The 17,100-nt window shown below is 34.8% G+C and overlaps 1 protein-coding gene across 1 annotated transcript in view; it reads right to left on the bottom strand.

Annotated features, from left to right (window-relative positions):
* Window positions 1-239: 239 nt before the first annotated feature.
* LOC114328845 (obg-like ATPase 1) overlaps window positions 240-17,100 on the bottom strand; it is a 286,804-nt gene continuing 269,943 nt past the window's right edge. The window contains exons 10-11 of the mRNA XM_050645847.1: window positions 5,186-5,315; window positions 240-544 (exon numbers count right to left, since the gene is read on the bottom strand). Of these exons, the coding sequence (XP_050501804.1) occupies window positions 444-544; window positions 5,186-5,315 (231 nt within the window). The 3' untranslated portion in view covers window positions 240-443. The remainder of the gene's footprint in view (window positions 545-5,185; window positions 5,316-17,100) is intronic.

Genomic DNA, 17,100 nt, shown 5'->3' with positions numbered 1-17,100 from the left:
TATCCTTAAGTTCTTATATTACTACAGTGTCAAAAATTCTCAACCCGTTGTTGTTGCATTCTAATTATAAACTTTCTTTCTTTTGCACATTACTTATAAAAATATAAGAAAGTCAAAAGAAGTTTTCTTTATTACACTCTCAAGCACTGCTTGGATAGCTTAGGACAATAATTGTCGATAAATTTGAGTACATATCTGCAATTACTAGGGAATTTACAATTTATTTTACAAATGCTAGGTTAGTATATAAAATTATTTATTTAAGACAATGTTATAAGTTTAAAAGGCTGGTATATCTATGCAAAATTTAATTAGATAGCAATAAAAAACAGCGTCATATAACAAAAGAGTAAAGGTATTTTTCAACAACGAATGCTTGCATAGAAAAAGATCATGTTGATGTATAAATAAACCATAACACAAACAGTAACGGAAAGTGACAATCATTTCTTCTTAGCTTGCAGACCTGCACCAGCATTGAATTTGAAGAAGATTATATCACCATCCTCAACTACGTAGTTTCTTCCCTGTTGGCGGTATTTACCTAAAAATATTTAAAATTGTTAGAATACTGTCAAAATACCATAATTTTATGTTTATTAATTATATGGGTGGTTATAGTCGACTCAAGCAAGCAAGCATAGTGATTTAACCCAGCCTGAGAGACTTGCTCACCCCTAGAGAATGACATTCGGGTGATACAATTCATTGGGGCGAGGAGGATTAACTCCCGTAAGCAGGAATCACTCCACCCCGCTTCAATGCTCCAGACCATCCACTTACCCCCCGATAGCACTCTGATGCGCTATAGAGGCTCTCAATCAGCAAAGTGCTTATCATATGGGAGTCTTGGGTACACGGACTCCCATATGAAATCCTACCCCGATCAATGCAGGCCAGCGTGAGGCGCTCTATTCCCGCTATCTCTAGTGACTTATCTTCGATCTGTTTTGCTTCTGTTTTGTCGACTCACTGAGATTGGGAAAATTTTTACAGAATCATTGTTGTACACATACAACCAGTGCCGGCCGGTGAGCCGGTGAGGTAGTGCCATGGAGCCACTACATTATTTTTATGCAGAAACTTATTTTTTTTTATCTTTAAACCGTTTTAATGCCCGTTCATTTGTTTGTGCGTATTTCTTTTCTCTTTATAAAGTATATAAAATCTGGCAACTGTGTAGTGTAATGCATTCCTCGCCACTCACAGCGCCTGAAATCTTAGTGCCAAAATCTTTGATGGCTCGCCTGAAAAGAGAAAGATTTTACGGGCATTCTATGTAAGTGACAGAGATAAGAGCTATATTGCACTTTTAATACACGTTTGAGACTATTCGTGCCTGGCTCGACAAGGAAGATCTAATATTTTTTACTATGATCATAGTGAATAGTGGGTGGATCGTAGATGCAAAAAGATTCTCGTACAGGGTAGTACATTATAATATTATTTTCGAGTTTCTTTACGCGCTCGCTCGCTCGTTTTTGTATTTATAATTATTACATGTTTAATTATTAAACTTTTTATTATAAATTATTATATTTTTAAATAATTTAAAATTTTTTAATTTTTAATAAAACCCCAGTTAAATTCAGCTTATCGTTATAGTCTAAATAAACACAATGAACAAGAACGGGATAAGAATCGATATGTTTTGAATCAAATTAAAAATTGTATCTATATGGTTTTGTGGAACTTTCGAGTTAGTTTTGAGAAAGACGAAAAGGAAAATTTAGAAAACAGAGGCATCTTTATGAAACTGTTCAATGACAGCGGAATTAGACAACGACTTAGGTTCATATTCAAAGTTCCAAATCTTTTAAAAGTATGCACCTCAAAACAACACAAAATGAACTCCTTCAGTGCATGTTAGATGTTTATCACGAGGAAATAAGGAAAGAAATTGAAAATTATCTTTGTGTTTCAGTGATTGCCGATGAAACGACAGACGTCGCGTCGCTGGTGAATTTCAGTTAGTTATAGTTTTCCGATATTTGTGTAAATGGCGACAAGTTGAGAGATTTTGGAGATTTTACTTGTTGGACGGACATGATGTCAAATCAATCACTGAATGCATTTTAAATGTTTAAATTTCTTGACACCCCAGAAATGGTATAATATACCTATACCTACATAATGTAAAAGTATCCGTACCTTTTTTTTTAATTTCTATTTTTTACCTTTTTGACAATATCGTGAACCCGTCACAAAAAATTTAGGCAGCTGCCCGAATTCTGGCACTACCTACTTAAAGTGATACGAGCCGCCACTGCATACAACACAAAAATTCGTTCCGGTTCGCAAAAAAAAATCTCCGTGTCTATAGGTCGCCCAAATTTCTTTTTTGATAAAAATATGTCCTGTTCTTACTGTACTGTGTGTTACTTTATTTTGCATCAACTACCTGATAGTAAACAATTAAAAATGAATATACTTTTTTAATATGACAATTTGAGACCTTACGAAAATAATGAGATCGAAAGAGCCCTTGTAAATATTGACAAAACACCTGCATAGCCATTTGAAAATGACCTGTTTTTTCTTAAATGTGAGAAACACATAATTGTTTAAAAACTATTCGACCGATCGGGCCCATCTTTTGCAAATATAAGTAATTACCAGTGGCGGCTTGTCCTATGAGGAAGGTGAGGCACTGCCTCATCAGTATATCAATCGACTATTTACGTTATTTCGTTATTTCATAATCAGTTTTTTAAATATAATAATTTAGCTTTTTGAAATTTCCTAAATAACTTTATTTTTATGAAAAAAATTAAAATCGGTACGGCTCTGACTCTTGATCTTTGTATCCGTCTTCCACGTGCCAGTATTATATGCATCATGCATCCCATTCCAACTTTCTCAAATCATTACAGATGAGGCTTGCTTCAAACCTCCTTGTCTAGCATACTACCATTTCTTAAAATGGGACAGTAAAAGCGGCAAAATTTGAAAAATGTGCTACCGATTCTGGGAACGAAATTCATCCATCCTTGAGGCAATGCTTGAGGCATACTTCAAACATGTGTTTTTTTAGTTATGAAGTTAGGTACTTGACCTTGCTTCCCTTATTTGCTATGGACGCTTGTATTGTAGTTTTGTAAAGTAGTTTTAGATATCGTTTTATATTAGTTTAGAAGTTTAGATTATGTTTAGAAGATTTTATCAATGTCATACTGGCTGTGTGGCATTTATCAATGCCAATTAAATAAATAAATAAAAAATTTAGAAATCATGCTTTCTTTTATAATGATTTATTTTCTTATAAGCAAGCTTTTTATAAAAAAAAAACATAAAATAAAATACCAAAAAAACGAAGTTTTAACCCTTAGTTTACTTAACATAAAAATCAATCTTATAATGTAACAGTAATTTGCTTACTTGCTTGTTTGTATTTCCCTATATTCAATACATTTACAATATAAGATTGGTTCTAAAATGAAATTATCACGTGTTTATGGGTATACTGTTTGCGTACAATAATTTCATTTTGGCAACTGATTAATATTAACAGAATCAGTTGTCCGTTTGTTGTCATGTAGGTATTATGTAACGTAAAGTTTGCTTAATATGGCTGTACAACGCTGATGAAGGGAGGACGAAACATCTGATTCATATTGGTTTGATATGTGGTATTATAGTAATTATTTTTAGCTAAAAAACAGCTCCTACGAGTGTGAACCTGTTGGAGGCTTAGAGCTTTCGTTGCTATTCTTTTGCGAATAAAATTGTTATTTAATATTTTAATATCGTTTGCAAGCATTAAAATAAATACGGCGCCGTTCTGTAGACGCCCTAGCGAGGGTTCGACAAATAATCCCCGGACAAAGAATCCCCACAAAAATCCCGTACAAATAATCTCCACAATTTTTTTTGGACAATGGCAATGTTAACATAGTTATTCAAATCAGAGTGGGCAAAAGATTTAAGCAAATAATATTGGAACATGATTCTCACAGCCTTACCTCATTCCCCATATCTTCCACGATTTTTGAAAAAACTCACACTCTTTTGTTACGTAAAATTTGAAGTTTTTGATATGGAATTGGAATTCAAAATAACTCTATACACTGAGGATGAAAGTATTTTATGCAAAAGCAAAACTTTTAGAGAACTAATCGGCAGCAAATATTTCTTAAGGATTTTCTGTCCGGAGATTATTTGTCCGGGGATTTTTTGTGGGGATTTTTTGTCCGGGGATTATTTGTCTGGGGATTTTTTGTCCAGGGATAATTTGTGGGGATTTTTTGTCCGGGATCATTTGTCCTAGCTTCGTCCTAGCGTTATGACGTCACAAAATCGACCTTCCGGCCATTAAAGAGAAGCTAACCATCATAATAAAATTCCTAAGGTATAGTGTGCCTCACCACCTTCTACTATCACTAGCCGCCCCTGGTAATTACATAAAAACTCACATGATGAATTAAATATTTTTATATTGTTTATTTTAATAATTAAAAACCATTGAAAAAAACATATTAATTTTGGGTTTAATTTGCAGTAACTTTTATGTTTATAAGCATGTTTTAATTTAGAAAGTCTCATTTTAAAGAGCAAGTATTTTGAAGAAAGTCGTCTGTTAAACGTTTTCATTTAGATTCCGTAGTTGTTTCACAATATTAAAATGAATGAAAAAAGTCGCTTTTTTGCTTAAATGTTAATAAAAAACTATGACACAGTAACGTTATTGTTCACTTAATCCCCAGATACTCCAGTAAAAAAATAGCGGCCAGTAATTTTTCGATTTTTCAAGTGCTTTTTCGACTTTGTTTTTTGGGGTATAATAAGATTCATTATTTCCCCGATATGTTGTGTTTGATTTGTGGCGCCATCTGCAAATTAGCTCAAAGCGAATATTGTATATTTTTATTTATCTCATAAACGATAGTCCATCTTGAAGACAGATATCTAGAAAAACGGCTGAAATAAATCAGCCGAGAAATAGTATTCGTGCAAACTTAGTAGGCAAACTTAACTCGTGAGGTATATACACCCTGTATATACCTCAGAAATGAACAATTTTATATAAAGCCACTCTTGTTAGTTAGTGTTAATTATTATTAATTTATTATTTCTCAAAATACAGTTATTATTTATGAGATACTCTGTGTATATGTAGATGATTTAACGAAACTGTAATTTCCAGTAATTATTGTAAAATTAAATATTATGTAGTTAAAAAAATTACCTGCAGCTTTGCATGCTGCTTCTGAGCCCTCTTCTTTGAAATCCTGGAACTTCATAACTTCGGCCATGATGAATCCTTTCTCGAAGTCGGTATGGATGCGACCTGCAGCCTGAGGCGCTTTGGTTCCTTTCTGAAAGTTACATTGAAAATTAAAAGAGGGCGCACAATGTCTATTAGGAAAATTCAGTACATACCAAGAAAAACTTTTAAAGAAAAATTCAGTGTGAAAAATAAAAGTTGATTTAATAGTAATAATTAACATTTACAGTACGTATAGAAAAAGCATTCAGTATATTCTTCAATTTAGAATAATTGTAGGAAAGTACTCAACCACTAAATATTCTCATGTTAAAATGTTTTATTCAATCCTTTACTTTAGATAGTATGATATATTATAGTTAACTAAAAACTTTTATACCAGAAAACGTTTAGAGGCATTTGAGATTTCATTTTATATTACAGAGTATTTGTTTCATTTTAAAAATATTTGAGAAAAACGTAGACTAATTAGAGGAAGATGGACTGAACCCACTTCTCATCGTGGACAAAATGATAATAATAATAAAATACGTAAAATCAGAAGATATAATATATCTTATTATACGATTATAATACTAATGACAAGAAGTAAACATTGTTTCCAAAATTGTATCTTCACCTTAAGAATTGAAGATTTGTTATAATCCGATTATTGCACACATTAAAATATTGACTTAGGACAGAGCCTCATTGTTCTCGTGACGAAGTCTAGATTATTTTCCGAAACCACTTCAGCAGCTTGTTAGAAACTGTTAGTTATAGACCGCATCGTATTTATAATGTTGATGAACCTGGGTTACGTACAGTACAAAAACCTGAAAATATTTTAGCTACCACGGGAAGGAAACAAGTCGAAATTATAACTACAAATGTTGTACGGAACGTACAGCAAACACCACTATTGTTTGTTGTGCTAATTCCGTTGGAGGTTTCATTCACGCCGATGATGATATTTCCCAGAAAAAATGTGAAAAACGAACTTATAGAAGCTCCTTCTGGCAGTTTAGGTCTAGCTCAAGAATTAGGTTAGATGACCACCAAAATATTTATGAAATGGGTAAATTATTTCCAAAGTTTTGTAAAAGCAATCTGTGACTATACATAATTCTAATTGTCGATGGACATGTAGGCCATAAAGAAGGCACATCCTGAACTTATTGTTAAGCATCTTTAAATCCCCGGCTTCAGATCCACAAGCACGCCGAAACCACAAATATACCGCTGGAAGACAGCTCCAATGAACAGCCTCTTCAGTCTGCAAGAGTAATGACGAGTTTTGACGAGTCTGAACACGTTTTGACACAACCAAACACAACCTTCACAACAAGCAGATGATTCAGTTTCTCTAGCAAGGTAGCTGTGGCTGTTATCTTACCTTTCGTTCAGCTATGGCCCCATGATACGCTATTTGAAGAAAATAATGCATCCGAACCAACAGCGCTTACCTAACCACAAGCTGAAAACTCTTACCAAGTTCCAACAACAAACTTCGGTCTAGAAGTCGTGTTAACTGCTGCTGCTACCAACAAACCATGAAGGGAATAATTATTGGCCAATTGAAATGAAAATAAAAATACTCATAATATGTTCGAAATATAATCTAAGGATAAAGCTCCTCCAACAAAGAAAAAACGTAAAGCGACCAAAAATTTTTAACAAAATGATGAAGAAGATTGCCGGATATCACTCATGACGATGAAGAGAACTGTGCTTGCATTTAGTGTAAGAACTTTACTCAAGATCTAAGCTCGGAGAAGAATGGTTTTGGTGCTTACAATATTCGCTTTGTGCTCACGTTTCTTGAAAAAATGGATTATGATTGATCTCAGTTAATTAAATCTTTTTTCTATAGATTTTTTTGTTAAACATGTTTATTAGTTTAGATAATTTAAGAAGAGAAAATGAATTATGTAAGTTATGGAGGTACTGTGAGCTACCAAAAAAAGTTATGATACAAAAACAAAACTACATACATGTCATTTTGTACACATTTCGCCTACTAGACACAACGGTTCCGAGACCACGAAAAAAGCATGTTTTTTATCATTCACAGCCTATGCAGGTTATACACTTACGTTATAACCTAGTACCTGTATTAGGATTACCTTGCTACTTCCTAAATCTTTTTTGAAGAATTATTTGTTGTTCTAAACCAGTATGAATTCATAAGTAATGTTGTTGGAATAATAGAACAATAAACAATAAGAGGGCTTAGGAACTTTTGTATATACCTATACCTATCACGTTTTTCTTCTTCTTCAATTTCATTGTTAATAAACTCTTAACCTTTTATTAGACATACACATTATACATCCATCATGACTATAAAACGCGAGGCTGATATTCTTCTACAATAATATCTAACATCACAATGAATCATAATCTCAATTACCCAGTTCAAATACCGACCGACTTTCCACTTTTCACTCGGGTCGTCTTTCATCATCTCAAAAATGGAAAGTTCACTAACATTTCCATCCAAGATCCAACCTAACAGCGGGAGTATCCTTATCTTATTAGAATATTCGTTGAATGGTGGCGTTCCGCTCTGCGAACTTGCTACAAATGAAAATATTAACATCATCCAGACTTATGCCCATACGGTCCTACGGCAGATAAACCCATGGAGGAGTCAGAAGCGCGGTACGCTGAAGTAGAAAAACTGACTAAAGATGACCAAAAAACGCGACCTAATTTTTATCTTAAGTGACTTTAACGCTAAATTGGGTAGATGAAAGGTTTTTGGATTGATTGCAGACTTCCGATTTGGAGTAAGGAGCGACATGGGAGAGAGAACTAACGAATTCTGTCAAAAACACAACATGGTAGCGGCAAGTACATGGTTTAAATTATATTAAGTCCGAAAACGTTTTGAACGTAATCCGTTTGGATTTTTAAAAATTTTTTAGAATTTTTATTAAATATACCAACTACACTAGGGAGTTTTACTTCATGTTAATTTTAATTAAATTATATTATTGCAGTAAACACTTGGACTTCCCCATAACATAATAAAAAAAGAGTCTTCTTCTTCTTGTAGTTCCTTCTCCTATCGGAGGTTGGTTATCATCGCAGATATCCGTACCTTATTGGTGGCTGCTCTGAAAAGATCTTCTCAGCTACAACTATACCACTCTCTTAAGTTTCTCAGCCAGGAAATTCTTCTTCTACATATGGATCTTTTACCCTTAATTTTACCCTGTATTATGAGCCTTAATATCTCATATTTCGCACATCTGGTAATATTGTCCAAATATTTCAGCTTTCTTGTTTTGATGTTCTCAACACTTCTGCATTTGTAACTCGTTGGATCCATGATATTTTCAAAATTCTTCTATAGCAACACATCTCTAATGTTTCCAACTTTTTTATATTGAAAAGAGTAATCCTTAACCAAACAGATTATATCATCATCATCAATGGTGCTACAGCCCTATGAAAGAGCCTCGACTTTCCCAAGTCTATTATGTCCATTGCCAACCGTTGCCAGTTTGTGCGCCTATTTTTCTCCCATTATCATCTACACTGTAATATGGGCCGGTCGACCAGAGAAGACTGTAAGAGCATCCGTGTTGGCGCATTTCCCTCTTCATAGCACCGCTGGGGAAAACCGAAGGAGTAGTGGCATCGAGAGCACATTTAAGACGAGCCAGGACAATGAGAAAATCAGTCGTTGCTAACGTATTGAATTAGCAATGGCTGGATGGCAAAGATGCGGCGTTCTTTAAGCCGGTACTTTGCTAGGTGGACGACACAGTAGTGACGTGGCGTCTTGCCGTGGGCCTTATCGCAGTGGGCGGTAGTAGTAACGATGAACGAGTAATTGTTCTACCGTGCCGCATTCAATTGAAATGCGGTGTCTCCGGATCTGAATATATATATATATATATATATATATATATATATATATATATATATATATATATATATATATATATATATATATATATATATAATAAAAATTTTTTAATAAAATTGTCAAACCTCAAGGAATTTATCCCTTAGATTAACTTCACACAAAAGTGATATTAAGAGAAATGTCCCATCTTGTGCCTTGGCAGAACATGTGATTAATGATGATCATGTTTTCATGTTTCAAGAAACCACAATTTTAGAAAGGGAAATTAATTTACGCAAAAGAGAATTTAAAGAAATGGTTTGGATAAAAAAATCAAATTGCATTAATAAGAGATCTGACATTGATAAATTAAGTATCATTTATAATAACATTTTGTCTTATTAAAATTTGTTGAAATATTACTAATAATTCTACCTAAAATATTTTTTTTTATTTCTTCTATCATAAATTACAACAAATTATGTCATTTATTTCTTTCCCAACCTATCGAATTATTATAGTAGTCCAACGACATTTTTTTTGAGTGATGTCGAATTGACATACTATCAAAATTTTTACGTTTACATATTACTTTTAAGAAATTTTCATGTTTTTATATAAGTTGTATAATTATTAATTTGTAACCACGAGCAGTAAGTTAAGTTTTGTTTTGAGTTTTATCTAAATTTAAACATTTTTATTTGTAGATAGTCTTGATAAAGAAAATAAAATTTTCGAAAGCTCGACTAATAAGTTCAAAGTGTTTCACTGAATAGCCCAAAAATTTATTGACTGCATTCCCCAAAAAAATTTTTATTACATTCCAACAGTCATTACATATTAACAATCATATATATATATATATATATATATATATATATATATATATATATATATATATATATATATATATATATAGATATGAAAAATTAGTTTTATATATATGTTACAGTTCAAGTTGATTCTCAGTTAGAGTTGACTCCAACTAGTTGGAGTCAACTCCAACTGAAACGAGCAGTAAAAGTTGATTTTAAAAATTTAAATCAACTTTTACTAGTTGGAGTTGACTCTTCCTGGATAGATTCAGTAAATGTTTATTATACGAGAATCTCAAGTGCATTTTTGATGAGTGTGCGTTTCTTTGTTTTGACCGTTTCAACTACTTATTAGTATAGTCTGTAACGTCGCCCCCGTTAGGTAAATTATTCTGATTCGATTTTTTGCACAAACTTACTCAAAGAAATACATCCGTATAACAATCCTTATAACAAATACACAGGGTGTCACGCGGTACCGCGGTCGAAAAATTGTTTAACCAATTTTTGTTAACCAAATTCACAAAAATAATTTTTATCTACTCTATCTCATATTATGTAAAAATGTAAAGGTTTTATTGTGTGAAAATTGTAAATATAGATAGCAGTACATGAAGAGTTTAAAGTGTGTCTGAAGTAACAATGTATTTTAAATGGGTTTTACTTTTTCGCACTGTTTTTTAGCACACTTTCATATAATTAAACATCCTTAACTTTCACCTTCGGGAGGAAACCAGACACGCCCTTACAACGGCAACTGAAATGCTCACAAAACAGCAACCACGGAAGCAAAGATGGATGACAGAGGAAATATTGGATTTAATGGATGAAAGAAGAAAATGCAAACATCACAAAGCAATGTACAAAGCATTAAATAGAACCATTCAACAAAAAATAAAAATTGCAAAAGAAAAATGGATAACAGAACAATGTGAAGAAATCGAAAACTTATATAAAAAACATGATGACTTCCATCTGTATAAGAAGCTCAAGGAATTCACAGGCACGACATACTCACAAGGACCAAATAATCTAATCAACGCAGAAGGCAAACTGATTTTAAGCCCTGAAGGACAAATACACATGTGGGAAGACTATATAAAGGAACTCTTCTATGACATCAGAGAACTTCCTACATTAAATACCGAAAACGACGAAGGTCCTCCAATACTAAAGTCCGAACTGGAATATGCTCTACGTCAACTAAAAAACAACAAATCTGTAGGAAAAGATGAAATACCAGCTGAGCTATTGAAGTTAATCAACGAGGAAAACTTAGACCTTCTTCTTGGACTATTTAATAATGTTTACAATACAGGGACTATCCCTAAAATATGGCTTGAATCAGTCTTCATACCACTGCCTAAAAAGAAGAACGCCAAATTATGCCAGGACTTCCGCCTTATAAGTATATTAAATAACATTCTGAAGCTTTTCTTGCGTATCATACAGAACAGAATATATTATAAAAAATGTGATGAGGTCACCGGTCAAGAACAATTTGGCTTCAGGAAAGGTATGGGGACACGAGAAGCAATATTCTGTCTTCAAACTTTGGCACAAAGATACAAAGATCAGCAAGCAGACCTTTTTATCTGTTTCATAGATTTTGAGAAAGCGTTCGATAGGGTGAAGCACAAGACCTTGATAGAAAGATTGAATGACATCGGAGTCGACAAAAGAGATTCTAAAATTATAGAGGCTATTTATTGGAATCAGACAGCAATCATAAAGACCAATGGTAATACGTCAAGGCCAATTGAAATACAACGAGGTGTTAGACAGGGTTGTGTGCTCTCACCCGTACTTTTAACGTCTACTCTGAGGTAATATTTGCGAACTCTTTATCGCACCCTTCAGAAGGAATCAGGATAAACGGTCAGAGAGTAAATAATATCCGCTATGCAGATGACACAGTATTAATGACTGATTCGGACCATAGTCTGCAGATACTATTGGATAGGGTTACTAAGAGTTGTGAAAAAATGGGGATGAAGATCAATACTGCGAAAACCAAAGTTATAAGAATACCAAGGAACAAAAATTTACCTCTTCCAATAAATATGTGAAACACCAACAGCTTGAATACGTACGCCAGTACAGATATCTTGGTTGCTGGTTCAACAATCTACTTGATTAAAAACAAGAAGTCAAGAGCGAGAATAGAGGTAGCCCGACAGGGGTTTATCAAAATGAAAAGCTTATTTTGTAACAGTAGCATTAATATCAGCCTTAGATGTCATTTTCTGCATTGCTATGTGTGGTCAATACTTTTGTATGGAACGGAGGCCTGGACACAACACAACACTGATGAACAAGTTGGACGCCTTTGAACTCTGGCTTTATAGAAGAGACTTGAAAAACCTTGGACAACCCACACCACCAACGAATATGTTCTGAGGAGAATAGGTACAGATAGGGAACTGCTAAAAATCATTAAAGTCAGAAAAGTTAGCTACCTGTGACACATAATGAGAAACGAAAAGTACCGCCTCACGCAACTGATCATCCAGGGTAAGAGTGAAGGAAAACGGGGTCCCAGTAGGCGCCAGATTTCATGGTTTAGAAATATCAGAAACTGGACCGGCCTTGATTCAACATCTTTGTTTAGAGCCGCATTGGACAGAGACAGATTTGCCAGTGTAGTCGCTAACCTCCACTAAAAGAGAAAGCACCACAAGAAGAAGAACTTTCGACTTGTCATGGTGATGACATGTGAGCTATAAATTACAAAAAAGTTTTGACAGTTTTGTGGTTTGACAGAAGTTTGAATTTTTAAATGTCAAAATGGTGCAATGGTGCATCTCACTCGCACTCACATTGATAGCTGTGTCAATACGCTCCTAGCGCTCATTGTTAATAATTAAAAATAACCGCTTAGTAATAAAATAATAACAAAAATTTCTTCAGTATCTTGTAGGCGGGTCGTTAAAATTTTATTTGGTGACTTTCGGACTTTCATAGTAATAATTTTTAACTGAGTTATTAAGCCTTGAAAATGGTCATTTTCGTATTTTGCAAATTTTAAATCGCATATAACTCGAGAACAACAAAATTTTACAGAAAAATCACAAAAGACCTCTTTTGCTCCTAATGACCCAAATGATGTAAAGAAAATTGTCCTAAATAAATTTTTTTTGTGAGTTTGTTTAAAGAAATTGTTTAAACAATTTTTCGACCACAGTACCATCTGACACCCTGTGGATTCGTTATTTGGTCGAAGAGGACCTCTTTTTTAGTAAGTTTGTGCAAAAAAAATCGAACTGGAATAATTTACCTAACGGGGGCGACGATACAGCCTAGACTAATTTGAACATATTCAGTAACATTTAATTTCTAGAATCGGCTGTTTGTGTGAATCAGAATCAACTTTTACTAAATGGCATTGGGAAGAGTATACTTTTCCTAGTTGGAGTCTACTTTTACTAGTAAATGTTGAATATAAATCTCCATTTTATATTTATAATCAACTTTTACTGAAACCAGCCGTTAGAGTCGACTCCAACTAGTTAGAGTCAACTCCAACTGGATAATCAACTTGAACTGTAACATATATAAACATTTAAACATCATATATTTTATATTGCAGTTTACCCTGACGATGGGAACAATTTATTAAAGTTTCCGAAAGCTTGGACAAGTAAAAAGTGTTTTGTTTCACCTAGAACTTGCTGAATTCCCCAATAATAAAACTTGTTTTATATATATATATATTTAAAAAACAAACAAAAAAGAAGTCAATCTTTGAACACACTCAGTGATCAAAAGATACAAAGTAAGGGGATTTTTCCACATTCTCTATTTCATTTGTTGATTATATATATATATATATATATATATATATATATATATATATATATATATATATATATATATATATATATTATGTTGATTTAGCGTAGGAAGATTGTTATTGTATATATTGTGTTGTTTGTCGTATCATTTTGATATTACTATTATGTTCGGATAAAAGTAATAAGTACAATATTGTTTTTCCTTTGCAGAAGATATAATTATATTTTATTTTATTCATTTTTAACCTGTGTTTTACTGAGTCTGCCGTCCTGAAAGAGCTACCCGTTACAACACCATCCTTCCATCTGAGTTATGGCCTACCCCTATTTCTACTTCCCACAGGTAGTGACATAAGGATTCTTCTAGAAGGGTTGTTCTGATGTGATCTTGCTAGATGTATGAAATAGATTATATATTGGTCAACAAAAGATATCATAACGTTATCATCAGTGCAAAAACATATCCTGGAACTGACATTAATTCCGATCATAATCCTGTTGTTGTAAAAGTACGCGCAAGATGGAAACTAATAAAGAAACAAAAACCTCAAGACCAACTAGACATCCAATTTTTGAAAAACAACACGATACAACAGACAATGTATACAAAGCATTAAAAAAATTAGGAAGCATTAACTACCTTAAAATGACTGAGTCCGATGACTTAAAGGTCCTGTGGAAAATTATGAACGAGCAAATGAACAATGTAATAGAAAAACATCTAAAAGTATCACTCAGAGATATTGTATGGGAGTGCAATTAGAACGAAAACATGCATTGTTTCGGAAAAATTCAAACAAGCTTATATTTTTCTAAAACTTTTTTTGTTAGTTTATATATGTCGTAGGCAATCGGCGAAACACGTCATTCCGTGAAAAGCCTAGTCATTCCACGTATTGCCGGCAAACGCTGTATTACAATCATTATTACTTTGTTTGACTGAAATTATGCGCCATTTCAGGGATTGCCGTCTACGGTTTAGGCAAACTGTGAAACCGCCCGAATGATTGAACGTTACAGCGTCTGACGGTTGTATGTTTAGTCAATTCAGTCGTCGAATTAAAATTTTATCACATACCTCGTTACTCGTTACAAGTGTTTATTATTATATAAATATTATAAAAATATGGATATACAAAAGGTTATATTTTATGAAAAGTAATCTAATATTACCAAGTGAACAAGGACGCCAAAAATCCGTGGAATTATGATAAAATAAATGGGGTATGAACCATTTAAATCTAACCTTAACTATAAAAAAATGCGTGGCCGTTCATTTCTATACACTTGCTTATAAAATTCATATAGCTTACATAAAATACACCCTTGTGGATATTCATATTTATATAATAATAAACACTTGCAACGAGATATGTAGCAAGCAAGCAATTTGATTTAACCCGACCTGTGGGAATGTCCACCCTCTCGAAAGAGTACATTCGGGTGTAACAATTCATTGGGGCGAGGTGTTTTGACCCGAGTGTAAACAGGGATCACCCCACCTCGCTCCAATGCCCCAGGCCATCCCTTTCCCCCCCATAGCACGCTGATGCGCGATGAGGGCACAACTATCGTAGCCAAATGCTCTTCACAATGGAATCCTGGGTAATAAGATTCCATGTGGTACCCTAATCGAATGCAAAATCTTAGGCTCAGCGTGATGCGCTCTATGCCTTTATCGTCTTACTTACTTAACCGCGGTACTAAAAATTGCTTGCTTGGGCCCCAAGTCATCGTGCTGAGCCCTATTGGGCTCCGCCCAATGACTTGTTGCTCGAGTTTTTATGTGTTTTTTATGTTTTTTTTTTATATTTTTTTGGGGGCTTACGCCTTTTTATTTTTTTATATATATTTTTTTTGGGGGCCTGCGCCCTTTTATAATTTTCTAAAATTGTCTTACCTTGGAGGTGATCGTGGTGTTGGATCTCCGTATGTAACGCTATCTTCGGCACTTGTTTTGAGCTACGAACAGACTACTATCACTTTTCACCACTTTATTCCACTATTTGCTGTTTCGGTCTTCTATGCTTCCATCGGTGGAACTCATCATACCTTAGCATCTCTCGCAGTATATGACTTGGGTGGTGCTCCAGTTCCGCGAATTTGACCCTTGCTTTGTCTGTCATGATTTCGGTGACTCTCACCTGTTGGAGTTCTCTGAACAGGAATCTTTCTGCGACGTATCTTGGGACTCTGGCGGCTTCTCTCAAGCTGCTGTTGTGGACCGCTTGGATCTTCTTTTTGTGGGTGTTACATGCTTGTCCCCATGCGAGAGATGCGTATGTTAATACTGGTAGTATAATACTGTTTATCAATCTTAACCTTGTTTTTAGTCTTAGTTTGCTTTTTCTGCCTGTAAGTCCTCTTAGTGTTGCTTTTGCTATGTTGGCCTTATGGACTGTGGCTTCTACATGTTTTTGGAAGGTTAATCCTTTGTCCATGATGACTCCTAGGTATTTAGCTTCGTTTTTCCACTCGATGGGGGTGTTCTGTACCGTCAGCTGTTCCTCTGGTTGTTGTCTTCCTTTCTTGTATAGAACCGCTTGTGTCTTTTCCGAGTTGATGGCTATCTTCCATTTTATACTCCATTCCTCTACTTCTTGTAGTGCTGTTTGCAGGTTGGTCACTGCTATATCTACATTTCTGTGTTTGGCCGCTATCGCTGTATCGTCGGCGTATAGGCTCATAAGGGTACCTTGTGTTCTAGATACGTCAGCGGTGTATATCGTGTACAGCAGGGGTGACAGGACCGCTCCCTGGGGTACTCCAGCCTCCGGGTTCCCGAGTTCGGACAGGACTTGTCCTATCCGAACCCTGAAACTCCGGCCGCCCAAGTACGATGAGATTAGCCTCGTCATAGCCCCGCTGTACCCGTAGCCCCTCATTTTGTATAGAAGCCCCTTATGCCATACTCTGTCGAACGCTTTGCTTACGTCCAGGAACGCTGCTCCAGTGTACTGCCTGTCGTTGAATCCAGCTGCTATGTACTCGGTTAGTCTGAGTACTTGTAGCTCGCTGGAGTGCTCTGCTCTGAATCCGAATTGAGCTTCTGGGATAATGTTTAATCTATTTGTTTCCGCTTGCAGTCTGCTAAGAATGATTCTTTCCACTATCTTGCTGATCGCTGGAAGTAAGCTGATTGGCCTGTAGTTCTGCGGGAATGTGTGGTTCTTACCAGGTTTTGGGATCATAATGACGTGGGCCATTTTCCACCTGTTCGGGAATATCTTGAATCTTAGTATCGCGTTCACTATGTTTGTGAAGTACACTATAGCTTTTCTGGGCAAATACTTTAGGGCTCTGTTTGTTATTTCGTCTGGACCAGGTGCTTTTCTCGGTGAACTGTTTCGGATGTGTTCGTTGATTTCTTCCGGTGATGTTGGGGGAATGATGTCCTCTGGGTCTTCTGGTCCTTCTTCTTGTTCTTCG

The sequence above is a fragment of the Diabrotica virgifera genome, chromosome 3 (assembly GCF_917563875.1).
Source record: "Diabrotica virgifera virgifera chromosome 3, PGI_DIABVI_V3a".
In the NCBI taxonomy this organism is placed as follows: Eukaryota; Metazoa; Arthropoda; class Insecta; order Coleoptera; family Chrysomelidae; genus Diabrotica; species Diabrotica virgifera.
The sequence above is the reverse complement of the archived record's forward strand: the minus strand, read 5'-3'. Positions and strand labels throughout refer to the sequence as shown.